At 66.1% G+C, this 18,908-nt stretch overlaps 4 protein-coding genes across 6 annotated transcripts; 1 reads left to right on the top strand and 3 right to left on the bottom strand.

The window, feature by feature from the left end:
- Positions 1–588: 588 nt before the first annotated feature.
- DDX23 (DEAD-box helicase 23) lies at positions 589–7,314 on the bottom strand. 2 transcript variants are annotated; one of them, XM_032093892.1, is made up of 17 exons: positions 7,215–7,314; positions 6,415–6,617; positions 6,211–6,309; positions 6,002–6,098; positions 5,858–5,923; positions 5,176–5,314; positions 4,964–5,097; positions 4,780–4,892; positions 4,552–4,695; positions 4,031–4,256; positions 3,781–3,926; positions 3,400–3,577; positions 3,076–3,318; positions 2,233–2,384; positions 2,016–2,124; positions 1,751–1,925; positions 589–1,177 (listed from the first exon to the last, which is right to left on the bottom strand). In XM_032093892.1, the coding sequence occupies exons 2-17, from the start codon at positions 6,615–6,617 to the stop codon at positions 954–956; spliced, it is 2,448 nt and encodes an 815-aa protein (XP_031949783.1). In that variant the 5' UTR covers positions 7,215–7,314; the 3' UTR covers positions 589–953. The 2 variants fall into 2 exon arrangements, with proteins under 2 accessions (XP_031949783.1, XP_031949784.1); XM_032093893.1 differs by having other exon boundaries at positions 4,964–5,094.
- Positions 7,315–7,798: 484 nt separating this feature from the next.
- On the bottom strand, positions 7,799–12,014 carry RND1 (Rho family GTPase 1). Its single transcript, XM_032093976.1, has 5 exons — positions 11,840–12,014; positions 11,672–11,759; positions 9,664–9,773; positions 8,857–8,991; positions 7,799–8,604 (listed from the first exon to the last, which is right to left on the bottom strand). Exons 1-5 carry the CDS (start codon positions 11,957–11,959, stop codon positions 8,359–8,361), a joined length of 699 nt encoding a protein of 232 aa, XP_031949867.1. The 5' UTR covers positions 11,960–12,014; the 3' UTR covers positions 7,799–8,358.
- Positions 12,015–12,206: 192 nt separating this feature from the next.
- Positions 12,207–15,517, top strand: CCDC65 (coiled-coil domain containing 65). Of its 2 annotated transcripts, XM_032093913.1 has the most exons (9): positions 12,207–12,278; positions 12,764–12,891; positions 13,092–13,259; positions 13,332–13,501; positions 13,648–13,786; positions 13,864–14,061; positions 14,487–14,705; positions 14,795–14,947; positions 15,067–15,392. In XM_032093913.1, exons 2-9 carry the CDS (start codon positions 12,766–12,768, stop codon positions 15,289–15,291), a joined length of 1,398 nt encoding a protein of 465 aa, XP_031949804.1. In that variant the 5' UTR covers positions 12,207–12,278; positions 12,764–12,765; the 3' UTR covers positions 15,292–15,392. The 2 variants fall into 2 exon arrangements, with proteins under 2 accessions (XP_031949804.1, XP_031949803.1); XM_032093912.1 differs by having other exon boundaries at positions 14,487–14,947; positions 15,067–15,517.
- Positions 15,514–17,725, bottom strand: FKBP11 (FKBP prolyl isomerase 11). The gene is made up of 6 exons (XM_032093980.1): positions 17,554–17,725; positions 16,999–17,064; positions 16,293–16,380; positions 16,167–16,200; positions 16,005–16,075; positions 15,514–15,934 (listed from the first exon to the last, which is right to left on the bottom strand). The coding sequence occupies exons 1-6, from the start codon at positions 17,668–17,670 to the stop codon at positions 15,717–15,719; spliced, it is 594 nt and encodes a 197-aa protein (XP_031949871.1). The 5' UTR covers positions 17,671–17,725; the 3' UTR covers positions 15,514–15,716.
- Positions 17,726–18,908: the final 1,183 nt, after the last annotated feature.

Here is an 18,908-nt window from a genome sequence, read left to right as displayed (position 1 = left end):
CCTGCATGGGACCCCCGGGAGAAGTGGGGCACACCACTCGCTTCGCTCTGCACCGATTCCCCCGCCCCGGTCACCGCAGCCAAACCCCTCCTGCCCCCCGGGATGGGGAGGGCAGAGTGGGGGGGCTGCATGGGGTGTGGGGGCCGCTCCACGCTTGCACCCACTGCCCTGTCCCCGACACCCCCCTGTCCACACTGTCACCGCACGTCACCACAGAGTCCTGTAAATACGGTGCCCACTGCCCTCGGCCGGGGGTCCTGGCGTGGGCTGAGCCCCCCCCGGGGCCATTACTGGTGGGGAGGGGGGGGAAATGGGGTGGGGGCCACAGATTTGTTATAATTTCTTTTGTAGAAAGCACTGATTTCCCTGTAATTGGTTTCAGAAACACACGAGTGCTCAGAGGTGCTGGCGTCCGTGTCTGTGGAGGGGACATGGGGGAACCTGCTCTGGGATGGGGGGGAGGGACACTGCTGGTGGGTTCTGAGCTCCTCCAGTGCACCCTTTGGGGCACTGCTGGCTTCTGTCCCCACGGGAGGTGGCACCCAGGGGCCAGGCAATGGCACCCAGGGAAGGGAGAGGACGAGGAGGTGCCGCCGGTAACGCCGCTGCCGGTTTATTCCTGCAGCTTGGAGCTTCAGCTACAAAAAAAACCCCAAAAAACCCAAAGGATGAGGTGCAGACAGTTCCCAGGACAGCCCAAAACCCAGCCCCGCCCTGGCAGCAGGGAGGAACTGGCCCCCAAACAGCCTCCGGCAGCTCCTCCGCTCCATGGGGAAAGTGGGGAGGGGGACTGGGAGAACAGGGGGGATATTTGGGATAATCCCAGCCCCAGTCTCTGCTTGTGGGCAGTCCTGGTTGCGCAAGGAGCTGGGAAAAGAACGGCCAGAGCAGTCCTGGCAGCCTTGCTGGTCCTGTTGTCCCTGGTGAGGTGACGAGGAAGGGCCAGCGAGGCCTCAGGCGAAGATGGTCTCCTCCCGCCGCTTCTTGGTGAGGATGGTGCCAGGCTTGTGCTGGGCATCGGGGTGGTTGGCCAGCTCGGGGGGGCAGGAGGACACGGGGCTCTCCAGGATTGCCTGTTTGAGGTCGTAGAACACCGTGGAGTCCTCCTTGGTGAGGAAGGTGATGGCCACACCGCTCTTCCCTGCTCGGCCCGTCCGCCCGATGCGGTGGATGTAATCTGGAGGGGGCACGAAGGGTTCAGTGTGGGCAGCGCCAGGGCCAGACACTCCCTGCACCCCCCCTGCACTCCCAATACCAGGGCCAGGCACCCCACAGCCCCCTGGGTGTGGCAGCACTGACGCTGGGCACCCCACACACTCCCAGTACCAGGGCTGGGCATCTACAGTGCTCCCAGTACCAGGACCAGACACCCCCAGCACTCCCAGTACCAGGGCTGGGCACTCCCTCCCCCAGAACCAATGCCAGGAACCTCCCCCCAGCCCCCCGACACAGGCAGCACCAGGGCTGGGCACCCCCTCCCCATCCCAAGAACCAGGGCTGGGCACCTCTGCAGCCCCCCTGGTGAGGGCAATACCAGGGCCAGGCACCCCCTGCACACCCAGTACCAAGGCTGGGCAACCTCACAGCCTCTTCAGTGTGGCAGCACCAGGGCCGGGCAATCCCCCAGAGCCCCTCCAGTGCTGGTAACACCAGGGCCAAGCACCCCCAGCATGGGCAGCACATCCCCCACAGCCCTGCTGGCACAGGCAGGACCGGAGCTGGGCACCCCCCCAGGCCCCCCCAGCCTCACCCTCGATGTTCTTGGCCATGTCGTAGTTGACCACCATAGAGACATCGTGGATGTCGATGCCACGTCCGGCCACGTCCGTGGCCACCAGGATGTCCTTGGCCCCGGCCTTCAGGTTGGAGAGGGCGAACTCCCGCTGCTCCTGGCCCTTGCCGCCGTGCAGGGTGCAGGCGTTGTACTGTGGGAACAGGGGGGGTCAACATCGGGGAGTCCCCACGTGGGGACAAGGGGGACAGGGCTCAGGGTGACCCCCCCAGCCCAGACTCACCCCCATCTTCTCCAGGGATTTGGCCAGCACATCGCAGCCCTTCTTCTGGTTGACAAAGATGATGATGGGCGGGTCGAAGCCCTGCTCCAGGATGGCCAAGAGCTTCTTCCTGTAGAGGAGAAGGAAGAGACAGTTGGGCAAAGAGAGGCTGAAGCACCCTGCAGAGTCCCTGTCACCCTCCAACCCCCAGGCCACGCCCAAACCCCGTGCTCCCCACCTCTTCTCCGACTCGGACATGAGGAAAACTTTCTGTTCCACCCTCTCGTGGGGTTTGCCAGCAGAGCCGATGTAGACCACGGCCGGGCGCCGCAGGTAACTGCGGGCCAGGCGCTCCACCGCCGGCGGCATGGTGGCCGTGAACATGACGGTCTGCAAGGAACGGGGCAGGGACGTCCCGTGAGGTGGGAACGTCCCCCAGCGAGGTGGGAATGTTCCCCCAATGAAGAAGGAATGACCCCGGTGGGGCAGGAACATCCCCCCACAGAGCAGGAACATCCCCCAGTGAAGCAGGAATGACCCCAGTGGGGCAGGAATGTCCCCCCCATGGAGCAGAAGCAACCCCCAATGAGGTAGGAATGACCCCAGCAGGGTAGGAATGCTCCCCCATGGGACAGGAACATTCCCCATGGAGCAGTGACATCTCCATGCTGGGCAGGATTGTCCCCCATGGGGCAGAAATGCCCCCCACAGGGAAAAAATGTCCCTTTGTGGGGCAGGAACGACCCCTCATGGGGCAGGAACATCCACTGTGGGGCAGGAATGTCCCTCCACAGAGCAGGAATGTGACTCCCATTCCCTCAACCCCTTCCCCAAAAGCCCAAATTGCCCCTCCCCACCCCATGGATCCCCTCCCAGCCCCACAGGCCCCCTCCCTGCCCCACCGGGGCCGTTCCTACTTCATTGAGGGATGTTCCTGCTCCATGGAAGGACACTCCTGCCCCACTGGGTGGTTCTGACTTCACTGAGGGATGTTCCTGCTCACCGGGGGGGACATTCCTGCCCCATCAGAGTCATTCCTACCTCACTGTGGGATGTTCCTCAACCCCTCGTGCACACCCACCTGTCTGTACTTGTGCTTCCCGGACTCGAAGTTGGCCAACATCTTCTCGGGGTCCTCGGCCTCGTCGGTGTCGGGTTTCTGGTTGGTGACGGGCATGTGCTCCAGGATCTTCTGCACGTCAGGCTCGAAGCCCATGTCGATCATGCGGTCGGCCTCGTCCAGCACCACGTAGGTGCAGCGGCTCAGCACCAGGTACCGGTTCTCCAGCACGTCGATGAGCCGGCCTGGCGTGGCGATGACGATCTGGGGGGGGACGGGGGGGTTGGTGGGAGCAGCCCGGGGCTGAGCCACCCCCCTGGGACCCCCCAAACCCGCCCCGCTCACCTCGCAGCCCATGCGCAGGCGGAAGCCCTGGTCCTCGCGGGAGATGCCGCCGATCACGGCCACGGTGCGGATGCCCAGGGGTTTCCCAAATTTGATGGTTTCCTCCTCAATCTGCTGGGCCAGCTCACGGGTGGGGGCCAGGATGATGGCGTAGGGCCCCTGGTCTGACTCCTCGATGCTGCAGCATGGCGGGACATTGTTGGGTCACCCACGCTGCCCTCCAGCCTCACCCCCTCCCCTCCACCGTGTCACCCTGTAACCTTGCCTCAATCCCTCGGCAGTGTCACCCTGTCACCCCACCCTGTCACCTTCACGGTGCCACCCTTTCCTGACTCCTCTGCAGTGTCACCCCGTGCCACAGGCAGCATCCCCGCCCCGCACCGGTCGATTTTGGGCAAGGTGGTGATCCACACGAGCAGCGGGATCAGGAACGCCGCCGTCTTGCCGCTGCCGGTCTCAGCCACGCCGATGATGTCCCGGTTCTGCAGCCCGATGGGGATGGCCTGGCGCTGGATCGGGGTCGGCTCCTGCCAGGGGGAGCAGGTTGGGAGCAGAACTTCTCCTCTTCCCCCTCTCTGAACTCCTGATAACCCCATTTTCCCCCTCCCCAGCCCCCCCTCTCCGTGCCCACCTTGTATCCACACTTGTCAATGACTTCCAAGATGTGGGGGGGCAGGGAGGAGTCCTTCCAGGAGCGGATGGGATTTGGGATCTTGCCCCCCTTGGTGGTGATGCTGTAATCCTCGCGGAAGATGCGCCAGTCCCTGTCCGTCATCTCGTCCAGCTTCTTCTGGGACCAGTGCCGGTCATCCCAGCGCTGCTTGGCCTCCTTCTTCCGCAGCTTCCGCAGCCGTGCCCTGGCCGGAGGGAGGGAAGGGATTGGGAAAAGGGGAGAGGGAAAGGAGGATAAGGGAAAAGGGAATGGGGGAAAGGGGGATGAGGGCAGAGTGAGGAAAAAGATGACAAAAGGGAGTGAGGAAGGAGGTGAGGAAGAGAAAAGAGAAAGGGCATAGGGCTTGCCCTGCACCTCCAGAACTCTTCTGCCAACTTCCTGCAGGACCTGCTGCAGCTCAGCTCCACATCCCAGCCACGCCAAGCCAGCCAGCACCCCGCACATCCCTCAGCACCCTCCCAGCTTCCCCAAAACCTCACTCCTCCTGCTCCTTCTCCTCCAGGGTCCGCCTCTTCTCCATCAGGTCCCCGTAGAACCGCGACTGCTCCCGTTTCTGTTGCTTCAGGTCGATGCCGGCGATGAAGCCGCGGCCCAGCAGCTGCACCTGGTGCCTCTCCTTGTACCTGGAGCAAGGTAGGAGCATCAGGAGCAGTGCTGAGGGCTGCCTTGCACCCCGCAGGGACGCCCCCAGCCCCAGGGGCACTCACAGGGGATTGTAGTCGATGGATGTGTCCTCCGACGCGTCCCACTCGAACACAAACTTGCGGTCGTTGAGGTGCCGCGTGCGCCGGCGCTTCTTCACCCCCCCCAGGTACCGCTCCTGCAGGACCCCAGGCTCAGCGGGACCCCCCATCCTCCCCCTGGCCCCCCCAGAGCAGCCCCCAGCCCCACCTTGATGGCGTGGAGCTCTTTGCTCTTATCCTTCTCCTCCCGGATCTTCTGCCTGCCCTCCTCGTCCTCAGTGCCGTTGGTCTCCCTCTCCATGCGTTCACGGCGCTCGCGGCGCTCGCGCTCCTGGGGGTCTTCTGGGGAGCAGGGGAAGGGGCTCAGAGCCAGCCCTCACCCTAAGGGCTGTGTGGGGGGCTCCAGGGATGACCCCTTACCCAGCATCTTCCTGCCCATCTCCTGGAACTGCTTCCTCTTCTTCCTCTCCTCCTCCAGCAGCCGCTGCCGCTCCTCCACCTCCTGCTGCCGCCGCCGCAGGGCCTCGGCCTCCCGCTCCGCCTTGGACAGGAACTTGGGCTGGGATGGGAGAGATGCAGCGTCACACTGGGCCTGGCTGCCAGCCCCGTGCTGCTGTAGGTCCCCTCAGCCTTCTCTGCTCCTTCCCAGGGTCCCCCAGGCCTCCCCTCTCCCTCCTGGGTTCCTCCTCTCCCTCCCTGGATCCCCCAGACTTCTCCACTCCCTCCCAGGGGTCTCTCTGCTCCCTCCCCGTGTTCCCCAGCTCCGTCCTTCTTTTCCTCCTGGGGTCCCTCTGTGTCCCTCACCGGACCCCTCAGCTTTCCCCGTTCCCTCCCAAGGTCCTTCTGCTCCCTCCTGAGGGTCCACCAGGCCTCCCCTCTCCTTTCTGTGTCTCCACAGCCTCCCATGTGCCCTCCCAAGTCCCCCAGACCTCCCTGCTCCATCCCATGATCCCTCCCTGGCACTCCCTGCTTCCTTCTGAGGTCCCTCTGTATCCCCAAGTTCCTCATCCCTCCCTGTTCCCTCCCAGGGTTCCCCCTGCGGTGTCCCCCCAAAACATCTACACCCCCAGCAGAGGGAAGAGGCTCCTGTTCCTGCTCCCACCTTGGCTTCTGCCTCCTCTTCTGCCTTCTTCTTTGCCAGCAGCTCCTCCAAGGACAGCGGCTGTGCCTGGAAGTGGGGCCAGATGTCAGCACCACTCCCAGGGACCTGGATCCCCCTGGAGCCACTCCTACTCCCCCTCCTCACCTTCTCCTTCTTCAGGGCATTCTCCTCTTCTTCCTCTGCTTTCCGTGCATCCCGATCCTTCCGAGACTTTGAGTCCTTCCCCCTGCCCGGGGACAAACTTCCAAGGAAAACAGCTCAGAATCAGCCACCAGACACAGCCCTGGGGGCTCCCCAACCTCCAGAGGGTTTAGGAGACAGCAGGAACCCCTCAAAAAAGCGACAGGACCCACCTGGATCGCTTCCGGTCCTTGTCCCGCCGGTGCCCATCCTTGTCCCTGTCCCGCTCCTTCTTGCTGCGGTCACGGTCCCGCTCCTTGTGCCGCCGATCCCTGCGGGTCGGGGGGATGACAGTGTGACCCCAGAACCCCCACTCGCCCTCCGTGGGACTGTCAAAGCTCTTCCCAAAAACCCAGGGAGTCCTGGGCCCTCCTCACCTCTCCGTGGACTTGGAGCGGGACCGGGAGCGCGAGCGGCTCCGCCTCCGGTCCCGGGATCGGTGTCGCTTTCTGTCCTTGGCTGGGGAACCCTTGCGGTCCCGGTCCCGCTCCCTCTCCCGGTCGGGGGAGCGGGAACGTTTCCTCTCCTCCTTCACCGGGGATGCATCCCGATCCTTCTTGTCCGTCACTTCTCCGGCCATCTGTGGGGAAGGGTCAGCGGGGAGGACACCAGGGGGGCTCAGGGGGTGCAGAGGGACCCCAGGAGAGAACACGGAGGGCTGGGAGGGGGACCCAGGGAGGGCACTCAGGCACAGTGGAGACCCAGGAGAGCCACAGAGGAACCCCAAAAAGGCGCCGGGAGACGATGAAGGACCCGGGGAGAGAACAGAGAGACGCCAAAAAGAAGCAGGGAGAGCTGGGGAACCCGGGGAGAGCGCAGAGGGACCCTCAGGAGGGAGTGGGGAGCCCTGGGGCACCCCCGAGAGGGCACAGAGGGACCCCAGGAAGGAGCGGGAAGGGCTGGGGGGCTCCGAGGAGAGAACGTGAAGGAAGAGGGGGAACCCGACACGGCACGGGGAGGCCCGGGGGGTGGGCGCAGAGAGGCCTGGGGGACACCGAAAGGGTTCCGGGAGGCCCGGGGTACGCGGCGCAACGGCGCTCCAGGCCCTGCCCCTGGCGACCAGCTCTGCCCGGTGCCGGTGCCGTGGCCCCAGGGCCCTCCAGGCCCTGGACGCCGAGGAGATCCCCCGGGGGTGCCGGCAGTGCCCCTCGCTCCGCTCCCGCCGCTCCCCGCTCACCGCCGCAGCCCCGGGTTCAGCGCCGCCGCTCCGCCGCCGCCGCCATGTCTGCCGGGGCCGCAGGGCACGCCGGGACGGCACGGGACTACAGCTCCCGGCAGCCCCCGCGTCGTTGGACTACAACTCCCAGCATCCCTCACGCGTTCTCAGCGCCCCTGCGAGCCGCAGCACCGCCGCGCCCCGTGATCCTTCCGCCGCGCGGCAGCTCCCCCCCCCCCGCAATGAGTCCTGCGGGACGGTGTCCCCGCGTCCCTGAGCCCCCCGCATCCCGCAGGGACCTCCTGCGTACCCAAATGAGGCCCCTGGGGCCGTGTCCCCACAGCCCTGTGCACCCCAAACTCTCCAGGGACCCCCCAGATCTGCTCCTGCAGGAGCCTCAAACCCCCACTGCATCCCCATTTACATGATAGGGGGACCCAGGCAGAGTCGGGGGGCAGCAGAAGAGGTGGGGGGTCCCTTTTGGCACCCCCCAAATCCCCCACCCCAGGGATTTTGCCGTCAGCACCAGCACCCAGGGGTGAAAGCACAGCCCCACGTAAGTGTCACCATCACCGATGACACCAAAACACAGGGCCAGGCAGGGCTGCACATAGGTAGGTGTTATATTTCTGATAATAAATAAGCTTTTTAATAACACTGACATGGAACAGAGACACCCCCCCAAGATAGTCCATAAAAGAGCCCCCCTCCCCCACACATCAGGGTCCCCCAGGGCCAAGCAGCAGATGAGGGATGGGGTAAAGGGGGAGAAAACAGGATGAGTCCATGGATGAGCCCCATGATGTGCACCCCAAACCCCACAGTGACCCCCTTGCGTTGATGTTCCTGAGGGTCTGGGCACCCCAAACCCCACAGGGGTCCCCGTGGGTTGATGTCCCCAGGGTCCTGTGCGCCCCAAACCCCCCAGGGACTCCCTCAGGGTTGGGGACCAGGTGAAGACACCCCCCAGGCCCCCCCCCTCCCATGGGGGCAGCCCCCCAGGCTGGGGGGCTGGCAGGGCAATGGTGCGAGGGGAGGGCAGCAGCCCCCCCATCCTCCTTTGTGGGGGTGGGCTCCAGGGCCCTGTCCAGCCCCCCCACCCCATTCTGGGGGCTTGGGGGGGGGTCAGAAGGTGTGTGAGTGTGGGGTCATTCCCGTCCCCCTTTCACATGACGGAGCAGCTTTTTGCTTTTTCCTTCTTGAAGGTGGAGGAGATGAGCTCGGAGCGGCTGGGGAGGTGCAGGAGTCTCTTGGAGAGGCTGCGGGGGGGGCTGCGGGGCGGCTGCGGGGGGGCTTTGCTGAGACAGATGCCGGACACTGTCCGGAAGATGCTGTGGACGCTCTTTTCCGAGGTGAAGGCTGAGCATTCCAGGTATCCCTCGGCTCCCAACTGCCTGGCGGCCGCACAGCCCTGGAACCAGCCCCGCATCAGATGGGCCCCCCAAACTCAGCCCCCTGCAAGCACTGGGACCCCTCCAAACCCACCCTCTGCAAACACCAGGATTTCCCCCAAACCCACGCCAACATCAGACCACCGGGACACCCCAAACCCACCCCCCTGCAAACACCGAGACCACCCCAAATCCACCCTCCCACGACCACCCCAAACCCACCCCCAAGTCAGAGCAGCAGGTGCCCAACCCCACCCCAGGGCCCCCCCAACCTGCTCGTAGGAGATGGGCGCCTGTTTCTGGTGCGAGAGCTCCAGGAGGGTGCTCAGGTCCGTCCGAAGGTCCGTCTTGCACCCGATGAGCAGCACCCGTGTGTTGGGGCAATAATCCAGGATTTCTGTCTTCCACTGAGGGGTGAGGGGTACAGAGCTGCTCTCAGGGACAGGGGACCCCAAAACCCTCTCCACGTCACCCCAGAGGGTTGGCGTCCCTGAACCCCCAAAACCCTGAAGGGATTCCCCAGGTCAGTGTCCCTGTGCTCCCCAAACCTCACAGAAATCCTCCCTGGACAGTGTCCCTGCATCCCTGAGCCCCCAAACCCCATAGAGACCTCTGAGGACAACATCCCTGTACTCTCCAAACCCTGCAGGGACCACCCCAGATCGTTGTTCCCCTGTCCCTGCACACCCCCCCCATCCCCCACAAGGGCCCCCTGGGCTGGTGTCCCCAATCTCTGAGCCCCCCAAACCCTGCAGGGTCAGCGTCCGTGTGTCTGTGAGTCCCCCAAACCTCACAGGGACCCCCCTGCATCAGTGTCCCCACATCTCTGAGCCCCTCCCAAACCCCACGGGGACTCCTCTGAGTCGTTCTCTTTGTGTCCTCAGATCCCCCAAAGCTCACAGGCACCCCCTTGGGTTGGTGTCCCCAATCTCTGAGCCCCCAAACCCTGCAGGGTCAGCGTCCCTGTGTCTGTGAGTCCCCCAAACCTCACAGGGACCCCCCTGGGTCGGTGTCCCCGCATCCTTGAGCCCCCTAAACGCTACGGGGACACTGTCCTGGGGACTGAGCCCCCTCCCCACCTTCTTGGCTGCGCTGTCGAGGGTCTCGGGGCGGCTGATGTCGAAGCAGAGCAGGACGGCGTCCGAGTCGCTGTAGCAGAGGGGACGCACGTTGTCATAGTAGGGAGAGCCTGGGGGAAAAGGGGGTGTCACCGCTCAGCCCCCTCACCCCAGGGACACGAGAAAGGGGGTCTGGCAAAGGGACACAGCCCCCCATCCTGCCCGGGGTGGGGGCACAGCTCTAGAGCCCCCCCTAAAAGGGACAGAGCCCCCCAAAACAGACACAGCCCCATTCCTGCCTGGAGTGGGGGACATAGGTCTAGACCCCCCCAAAAGGCCCGATGGGCAAACAACTCTTGAACCCCTCAAAAGGGACAAGGACCCCCAAACCAGATACAGACCCCGCTCCTGCCAGATGTGGGGGTCACACAGCTCTAGAGCGCCCCAAAACAGACACAGCCCCTAAAAGAGACACAGCTCCCCTCCTGCCCAGGGTGGTGGAGCTCTAGAGAACCCCAAAAAGGACACAGGGGCACAGTCCCCCCAAAAGACACAGAGCCACCTCCTGCCTGGGGTTGGGTGCACTGCCTTGGAGCCCCCCAAAAAAGACAGAGGCCACAAAAACAGACACAGCCCCCCTCCTGCCCAGCATGGGGGGGTCACAGTTCCAGAGAACCCCAAAAGGGACAGGGGAACAGAGCTCTAGAGCCCTCTAAAACAGACGCAGCATCGCAAAAGGGACAGGGGGACACACAGATCGAGACCCTCTCAAAAACGACAACCCCTGCTCCTACCCAACGTGGGTGCACCGAGCTCTAGAGCCCCTCAAAACAGACACAGCCTCGTAAGAGGGACAGGCGGACACACAGCTCTAGAGCCCCCCAAAAGGTACAGAGCCCCCCTCCTGCCGGGGTGAGGGCCACAGCTCTGGAACCCCCCCAAAACGCCACCTCCGTGCCCGCAGCCCATTAACGTCGCATCGCGCCTTCACGAGGCAGCGGGAAATGGATCCCGCGGTGTTTATGTAACAACCCCCCCCCCCGCCCCTCATTTTGGGGAGCCCCGGCAGTACCGAGGGGTGTCGAGGGGAGGGGGCAGCCGGAGGAGGGGGTTGGACACCCTGCCACCCCCTCGGGGTCCTCGGGGACACGGAGCCGCCAGCACCGCACCCGGGACTGCGGGGGAGGCGGCGCGGGGGGGTGAGGGAGGGGGTCAGTGGGGTGAGGGGGGGGGGTTTCCGGGATGTCCATCCTCTCCACCCCCCCCCCCCCCGACCCCCCAAAGGCCTCGGAGGGGTTTCGCAGCCCAGACGCTCCGTGCACAGAATAGCAAAGAGGCTGCGCCAGCGCATCGCCATGGCAACCGGGGACCGGCGGGGACCCCCCCGCCGGGGGGGACACTGCAGCACCGGGCAGGGCTGCCCCGACCCCCCCAACTCTTCGGGGTGACCAGGGAAGAGCAACACCGGGATCTCCCATAATCCTTCCAATTCACAGGCAGGGCGCAGGGAGCACCCTGGACCCCACCCGGAGGGGGGCAACGGTGGTGGGGATCCCCGCAAAGGAAGGGGTTCAGCCCTCTGTGACCCCCCCCGGTGTGTCCGTACCTCCCACAGTGAGGTCGGTCCCTGGGGAGTAGCTGCGCCCCCCAGACCCGGGGATATGACCCTAGACCTGAAGCCCTCCCAGGGCGGCCACCAAGCTCCCGCCCGCCCCCGCAGGGACCACAAAACACCCCCGGGTTCCCAAAACACCACCGAGACGCCACTGTGGCCACCAACGCCCCTCCCCCCCAGCGCTGCAGGTCCCCCGAACACCCCCGGGACGCCAAAACACCCCACTGCGGCGACCCCCCGCTCGCTGCAGCCTCCCAACCCCAACCCTGCCAGCCCCCGAATCCCCAAACCACCTTCCCCTGCAAACAACCCAATCACCCCCTCCGGAGCCGGGGCTGCCCCCGCCCCACTCCACCGGCACCAGAAGCCCCGCCAGCCCCCCGAACGTGCGCCGCGCGTGTCTCCCCCCGGTACCGGAGGTGTCCCAGAGGCTCAGTTCCACCCGCTGCTCCTCGCTGGCCAGACAAGCTGTGTAGTTCTCAAACACGGTGGGCACGTACGTCTGCAATAGCACCGAGAGCGTCAGCGCCCGGTCCCGTTGCCGGTGCCCGCTGCCGATTCCCGGTGCCGGTCTGGGCTCACCTCGGGGTAGCAATCCTTGGCCAGCACCTGCAGCATGGCAGTCTTGCCGCACTGCACGTCGCCCACCAGCACCAGCTTGCACCGGGCCGGAGCGGCCGGTGCCGGCCTTCGCTCCCGCATGGCGGTGGCGCGCACAGACTCCCCCCTACTCTCACCCACCCACCGCCCTGCGCCCCGCCGCCGCAGACGCCCTTATATACCCCGCCGGCTCCAGGGCCCGCCCACGGCGGCGCCCGTTGGCCAATCAGCGCGGGGAATCCCGGACCGCCGGCCAATAGCGGAGAGGCAGAACTGGCGGGACCCGCCCCGTGGGGGTGCGAGCGCGCTGCTGCCCGCCAGGGGGCGCCCGTGCAGGTCAGGGCGGAAGTGCCGCGCAGGCCCCGCCCCCGAGCGGCGGCGGCCGTTGCTGGGAGACCGCGGGGACGCGGGAGCGGGGCCGGTACCGGGGCTGGGGCCGGGACCCCAAAGGAGGGGAGGGAGACCCCTGGAGAGGGGGATGGGGGTGGGCAGGGGGGTGGTGGGTGCCGGAGGGGCTGGGGAGGGAGAGGGGGTGAGGCTGGAAGGGCTCTGGAGTTGGCGGTGGGCAGCGGGAAATGGGCCTTGAGGGGAGGCCCGGGGAGGGAGATGGGAAATAGGTCTGGGGGGGCACTGGAAGGGGAGATGGGGTATGGGGATTGTCCCAAGTGGAGAGGGTTCTGGAGGGGGTGTTAGGAGTGAGCAAGGGGAGAAGGGGCTGGGGGAGCCTGGGGAGGGAGATGGGGGTGGGCAGCAGGTGACGGGGTCTGGGGGTGCCCCGTGGTGCGGGGGGGCTGGAGCGGGAGATGGGGGTGGGCAGGGGGAACGGGCCTTGGTGGGCGCCGTGGAGGGGCCACCACGCAGACCCCGGGCACCCCCCGACCCCTCCCGCTGTGTCCCTTTCTCCAGCCATGGCGGGGCCCCATTCCACAGCCCCCAATGCAGCCGAGACCGAGCTGCTGCTGCTGCAGAAGCAAGCGCTGGCTGAGGAGGAAGCGGCCAAAGCCAAGCAGGAACTGCTCGCTCGCTTCCTGCAGGTCTGGGACCCCACTGCAGCCTCCCCTGATGGCCTCCAAGCCCCATCCCCCTGAGTCCTCAAACCACCTTTCCCCAGCAAATGCCCCCAATCATCCCCACCAGGGCTGGAGCTGCCCCTGTTCTGCTGGACCCCCTGGTACCAGAGACACCCCCAACCCCACTCCTGTCCCTTTCCCACTTCCCACGGGGCCCTCCACAGGTCAAGTTATCCCGGGAGGAGCAGAGCAGCATGTGGGGTCTCCACAAGGTCTGCACGCTCTGGCGCTTGGCGCAGCGCAAGACCAAGGACCAAGAGCTGCGCCAGGACATCGAGATCCTCAGCCAGACCTTCACGCGGGTCATGGACTGCAAGGACGGCGTCATTGAGGTGGCTGCGGGGCTGGCAGGGCAGGGGGTGTGCCAAGGAACACACATGACCCCCCCCAAAAAAACTCCACAGGCGCTGGTCAGGGAGCTGGAAGAAGCGGAGGAGCAGCAGAACCGAGCCCTGCGCAGTCACCTGCACCTCACGGACCAACTGCTGCAGCTCCAGCGCTGCCGCCTGGGCTACCTGGAGGAGGGGTTTAGTGCCCAGGTGGGCGCCCTGAAGGCCGAGTTTGAGGCTGAGAGGTGTGGAATTTTATGGGGAGAAGAGGAATGGGGCAGCAGTGGCACCCGTGGGCTCTCCTGGGGTGGAGTTGAGCCTCTCCTGGCCCCAGTGGGATCCCTGCAGCATCTCTGAGGAAACCCCTTTGCCCTGCTGTGTGTCCCCACAGAAAGACCATTCTGGAGCAGCAAGACTGGGAAAGGTGCTGCCTACAGGACATGGCTCTGGCCACAGAGCAGGATCACGCCAGGAGTGACCACGAGGCCATGCTGAACTTCCAGAGCGCCCGGGACGACATCAAAAACAAGGCAGGGGCCCAAGGGAGCATCGAGGGGCTTTTGGGGCTGGCAAGGGAGGTTTGGGGGTGTAACCTGTGTGTCCCCAGTGCTGGCAGGAGCAGCAGTACAGCCGGCTGCAGCTCGTCGCCAGGCTGGAGGGGCTGTGGGAGCAGATCCAGAAGGCCCGGAGGAGCTACACCGAGGCCACAGAGAAGAGGAAGGTGGAGTTCGAGGAGCTGAAGAAGAAGTGTGTGAAGAGCTCCTGGGATATCAATGTGCAGGCGAAGAAGCTGCAGAAGCTCCAGGTTTTGGCAGGGCGCTGGGTGGTTGTGGGAGTGGGGTCACCCACGTTCCCCGCTCATTTTCCATGGGATCATGGAATTGTTGAGTTTGGAAAAGCCTCTGAGACCATCAAGTCCAACCCAGCACTGGCAAAGGGGTGACAACAGGCTGGGCTAAGCAGGGGCCCCCAAAGGGCTCATGGAGCAGCGCCTGAGCCATGGAATCATGGAATTATTGAGGTTGGAAAAGTTTCTAAGATCATCAAGTCCAACCGTTCTCTCAGCACTGCCAAGGCCACCACTAAACCGTGTCCCCAGGTGCCCCATCCACGTGTTTTTTGAACACTTCCGGGGACGGTGCCTCCACCACTGCCCTGAGCAGCCCATTCCAATGCTGGGCCACCCTTTCCAAGAATTTTTCCCCAATATCCAACCTGCTGTTTCACCAGGACACGATTACAGCCACTAGGAGCCAGATCGCGGCTCACCTGCAGGAGAGCGAGGAGCAGAACCAGCGCATACAGGAGGAGAAGGACCACGCCGTCCAGAAGCTCCAGAAGCTCCGGGCTGCGATCAGCCAGGCCGGGACCACAGCTCACGCCCACCTGGTCACGCTCACCTGCCAGTGCAGTGCCACCCTCAAAGCGCTGCAGCAGGTGGTGGAGAAGGTGAGTTGGGCAGCGCTGAGCGGGGATGTCCCTGTGCCCAGTGTCCTGCTGTCCCTTCCCACCTGCCCTTCCCGGCATCCCCCCACCAGGCCCAGCGCATCCTGCGCCTGGCTGAGATGTGCCGCAGGCTGGAGACAGAGGAGGAGAAGGTGCTGCCTTTCTACCCCTCCTCGCTGGCCGAGTGGGAGCAGCAGGATGTCCGCAGGATCCTGGCGGCGTCCCCCAATGAGCCGCTGGCACGGGTGAGGAGGCACCGCCGCACTTCCCAGGGAACGAGGGTTGTGATTCGGCCCTGGGAATCACCCAGCTGGTGCTTGGGCAGGCTGGAGACTCCAAACTCCCCCCGCTGCCTCCCCCCCAGGCCATGCAGGACTACGTGGGGCTGGAGCGGTTCTGGCAGCGGTTCAACAAGGCGAAGCTGGAGGAGAAGGCGCTGGAGCGGGCGCAGGCAGCGCTGGCAAACAGGAACCGGCACCTGCGTGAGCTGCTCCAGCAGTACCTGGCGGGGGCTGCGCTCAGCCAGAAGGTGCCCAGAGACCCCCCACCCCTCCTCACCACCAAGCAAAAGCCGTGTCCCCAGAAATGAACCCCACTTAGGGGAGGAGCCACGCACAGGGACATTGGGCATGGCGCACCCCAAGAGCCTCTGGGGAGGGGTCAACCACCTGGACCCCATTCCTGGCTCCATTCCTGGCTGCACCAGTTCCAGCTGAGGCTGCCTGGCAGACCAGAGACCTGTCCGGTGCTTGGGGCCACCGGGGACTGCAACTGCCTGGAAATGCCTTAAAAGAGCAAAACTGCCTGAAAATGTGCTCCAGGGTCTTATTTCTGGGATTCATTGAGCAGGGGCAGGGGGAGTCTGTCACCTCCCGCTCAGGTCTGACAGGACCCCTCAAGGCCCTGGAGCAGGCGGGGAGCTGACGGGTGCTCAGCCTCTTCCCACTGCTCTGTCCCCATCACTGTCCCAGGAAGAGCAGCCACGGAGCAGCCGCAGATGCCGAGAGGAAGTTTTTATTTCTTTTTGGCTTTGTTCCTCTTCTCCTCCTTCTGTTTTTTCTTGGAGACCTTGGGGCTGCTGGCCTTGCGGTACAGGTGGAACCCGATGAGCCCCAGCAGTGCCGGCACCAGCCCCAGGCACAGCAGCGGCAGCACCTCGTTCACCACCTTCTGCCAGTAACTGGCCCGGGACAACCTCACCAGCTCCACCTCGAACCGCAGCACCGCGTCACCTGCAAGGGGGGCACAGCCTGAGCGGGGACCCCACAGAGACCCCATGGGGACCCTGAGGGCTGCGCTCACCTGGGATGGTGGGAGGAGAGCCCCGCTTGCCATAGGCTAAGTGAGGGGGGATGATGGCTCTGCGCTTCTCCCTGCCACAGCGAGAGCGTCGGTGCCACAAATCATGGTGGGGACACTCGGGGGGGGACACTGCCCATCCCCGGGTCCCCCATCTGCACTTACCCCACACACATGTCCAGCAGACTCTGCTCCAGACCTGTAACAGAGTGGGGTGGGGGTGAGTGGGGCTGGTCGGGGTTACCCCGGTTACCCCCCCCCAACCCCGCTCCCCCTGAGCCCCTCACTCACCGGGAATGACTTGGTGCTTGCCCAGCTCCACCTGCAGGGGGTCCCGGCTCAGTGAGGAGTCGATGATCCGGCCATCCTCCAGGCTGCCCTGTGGGGGACACGGCCACAGTCACTGCTGAGGTCACCCCTGGCACTTTTCTCTATGTGGATGCCAGCGTGTTCCCAGTGCTGCTCTGGTGCTGATCCCTGTGCTGATCCCAGTCCCTGTGGCCCCCCTGTGCCATCCCTGTGCTGATCCCAGTCCCGGCACACTCCGTGTCACTCTGGGACATCCCCACCCCTCCCAGTGCCCAGGGCCATCCCAAGGTAATCCTCGGGCTGATCCAGCGCCAGCCATGCCCATACTGGGGTCATCCCATGCCAGCCCCAGTGCCATCCCTGTGGCACTCCAGGTGCCACCCAGAGCCCATCCTGGGGCTGTCCCCATACCAGTCTCAGTGCCACCTTGTCACCGTCCCCTTGTCCAGCCCAGTGCCGTCCTCATGCCCACCCCAGTGCCACCCCTACGTTCACCCCAGTTCCACCACGGTACCATCCCATTGCCCACCCCGGTACCGCCCCATTGCCCACCCCGGTACCACCCCCGGTACCGCCCCGGTGCCGCCCCGGTGCCGGCCGAGGCCCCCCCGCCGGTGCCGGTGCCGGTGCCCCCGCCCCGCCCGCCGGAGCGCAGTGCTGACGTGTTCCTCCCGCCGCCCGCCCGCACCGTGTAGTGGATGTGCACCGTGTCCCCCGGCGCCGACAGCTCCGTGCAGCCCTCGGGGGGGGGCACCTGCAACGGGGAGGTCACGGGGAGCCGGGCCGGGGCCCCCTCGCCTCGGGGTCCACGCACCCCCCGTGCCCACGGGTCCCCCGAGCGCTCCGAGAGCCGAACTCTCATTCGGGCCCCCGTCCTCGGTGCGCCGCGTTCCTCCGCCACAGCCCGGTCCTCCCGGTGCCCCACCATCGCAGCCCGGTTCTCCTGGTGCCCCCCCCCCCCCCCCCCCCCCATCGCAGCCGGGTTCTCCCGGTGCCCCGTGGCTCCCCCCTCCCACCGCCGCAGACCGGTCTTTCCGGTGCCTCGTCCCCCATCCCGTGCCCAGGCCGGGCCCCCCGGTGCCCCCCGAGCAACACCATCCCGCCGGTGCCCCGTGTCCCGCCGCTCCCGCCGCTCCCCGCCGGTCCCGCCCCGGTCTCAGCTCTCTGCCCAAGGGGCCGCGTGGGTCCCCGGTGCCCGGTGTCTTCCGCGCAGCCCCGGTTCCCCCGTCCCCCCCGGGCTCACGATCGTCTCCAGCCGCAGCTCCCGAGCGCCGGTTTCGGTTTCGCTCTCGGCGGCGCGGGAGAGCGGCGGCGGCGACAGCAGCAGTGCCAAGAACAGAAGCGCGGCGTGGAACGGCATGGCCGGGCTGGCGGCGGAGGAACGGGGATCGGGACCGGGACCGCCCCCCACTTCGTGCCCCGCCCCCGGGCCCGCCCCCACACCGAGACCGGCCCCGGGACGGGCACCCGCAGCTGCTCCGGGCCCCAGTGGAATTGGGGGACAGAAGGATTCTCGGGACCGGCCGCTGCATCGGTGCCCGGTGCCCCGCGTGGGGACCCAGCCCGGCCGGCACCTGGGTCCGGTCCTGCCCGGGCACCGTCCCGGCGGCTTCGGCCCGCACCGAGCGGGGGCTCCAGGTGAGGGCCAGAGTGGGGGTCAAGACGGAGGGTCTGGGCGGGGGTCCGGGCCGGGGGACCCCCGCCCAGGCACCGGTTGGATGCAGCCCCCGGTGTCCTGGCGCCGCCGGTGCCAGCAGGCGGCAGCACAGCCCGGGGAAACCGGCACCCACCGGGGCCCGGGACCCGTCCCCGGGTGCAGAACCCTTCTCCAGCACCCCGCGGGTGCAGGTCGTTCCTTCTCCTGGCACTTCAGCGGCTCTTCCAGCCCCGGCTGTGCAGGACAAGAGAAGCCGAGCCCCGAGCCCAGACGGGGGGGCCGCTGGCCGGCTGGAGCCCGGTGGGACGGAACCAACCCCAGAGTCCCCGTCCCTGTGCCCGGGGATACCCAGCCTCTAGGGCAGAGCTGGAAACACACGGAATGCCCCCGGTCTGGCGGGGTCACACCGGCACATGGTGGCAGCCTGGATCTCGCTCCGTGTCAGCGGGGATGGCCTCACTGCCGGCCCTGGTGTCACCGGCCCCGGTGCAGCTCCGGGATGGTGACGACGTTGACGCCGGGTGCAGCTCCCGGACGACGGCATCGGCACGCCGGCCCCACCGGCGCACCCACATACCAGCCTCGGTTGCCGAGAGGTGGGGAAGCCGGGCTGGCGGCTGGGCCCGGGGCCCTAATGGGATTAGGGGCGCCGGGTCAGCCCTCGCCACACAAAGCCGTCGGTCCAGCCGGTGGGAACGCGTCAGTGCCGGCTCCGCTGCTCCCACCCACCGGGGACTCCCGGTCATCCACGCTGCAGCCCCCCGATGCAGCTCCCAGAGCCCCGGTCACCTGCACTGGAGCTCCCCCACGTCATTTCCACAGCCCCAGCCCACCAGCGAGCTCTGGTCACCCCCATTCCAGGCCCTCTGCAGCTCCCACCCACCAGGGAGCCCCGGACACCCCCAGCACAGCTCCCTGGTGTCACCAACACCAACAGCTCC

Source organism: Corvus moneduloides, chromosome 30 (assembly GCF_009650955.1).
Source record: "Corvus moneduloides isolate bCorMon1 chromosome 30, bCorMon1.pri, whole genome shotgun sequence".
In the NCBI taxonomy this organism is placed as follows: domain Eukaryota; kingdom Metazoa; phylum Chordata; class Aves; order Passeriformes; family Corvidae; genus Corvus; species Corvus moneduloides.
This window is presented reverse-complemented; position numbering and strand designations above follow the sequence as displayed.

Excerpts from the sequence above, each read along its gene's own strand:
- RND1 (XM_032093976.1), bottom strand. The coding sequence starts at position 11,959 with ATGCGGGAGCGAAGGCCGGCACCGGCCGCTCCGGCCCGGTGCAAGCTG. Across the intron at positions 11,760-11,839 it reads CCAAGGATTGCTACCCCGAG|ACGTACGTGCCCACCGTGTT; the intron begins GTGAGCCCAGAC and ends GTGCTATTGCAG. Across the intron at positions 8,605-8,856 it reads CGCCCATCTCCTACGAGCAG|GGCTGTGCGGCCGCCAGGCA; the intron begins GTTGGGGGGGCC and ends GGCTGGTTCCAG.
- CCDC65 (XM_032093912.1), top strand. The coding sequence starts at position 12,766 with ATGGCGGGGCCCCATTCCACAGCCCCCAATGCAGCCGAGACCGAGCTG. Across the intron at positions 12,892-13,091 it reads TGCTCGCTCGCTTCCTGCAG|GTCAAGTTATCCCGGGAGGA; the intron begins GTCTGGGACCCC and ends GGCCCTCCACAG. Across the intron at positions 13,502-13,647 it reads GCCGAGTTTGAGGCTGAGAG|AAAGACCATTCTGGAGCAGC; the intron begins GTGTGGAATTTT and ends GTGTCCCCACAG.
- FKBP11 (XM_032093980.1), bottom strand. The coding sequence starts at position 17,670 with ATGCCGTTCCACGCCGCGCTTCTGTTCTTGGCACTGCTGCTGTCGCCG. Across the intron at positions 16,381-16,998 it reads CGGTGCACATCCACTACACG|GGCAGCCTGGAGGATGGCCG; the intron begins GTGCGGGCGGGC and ends TGTCCCCCACAG. Across the intron at positions 15,935-16,004 it reads CTCTCCTCCCACCATCCCAG|GTGACGCGGTGCTGCGGTTC; the intron begins GTGAGCGCAGCC and ends CCCCCCTTGCAG.
- DDX23 (XM_032093892.1), bottom strand. The coding sequence starts at position 6,617 with ATGGCCGGAGAAGTGACGGACAAGAAGGATCGGGATGCATCCCCGGTG. Across the intron at positions 4,696-4,779 it reads TCCATCGACTACAATCCCCT|GTACAAGGAGAGGCACCAGG; the intron begins GTGAGTGCCCCT and ends ACCTTGCTCCAG. Across the intron at positions 1,926-2,015 it reads AATCCCTGGAGAAGATGGGG|TACAACGCCTGCACCCTGCA; the intron begins GTGAGTCTGGGC and ends CTGTTCCCACAG.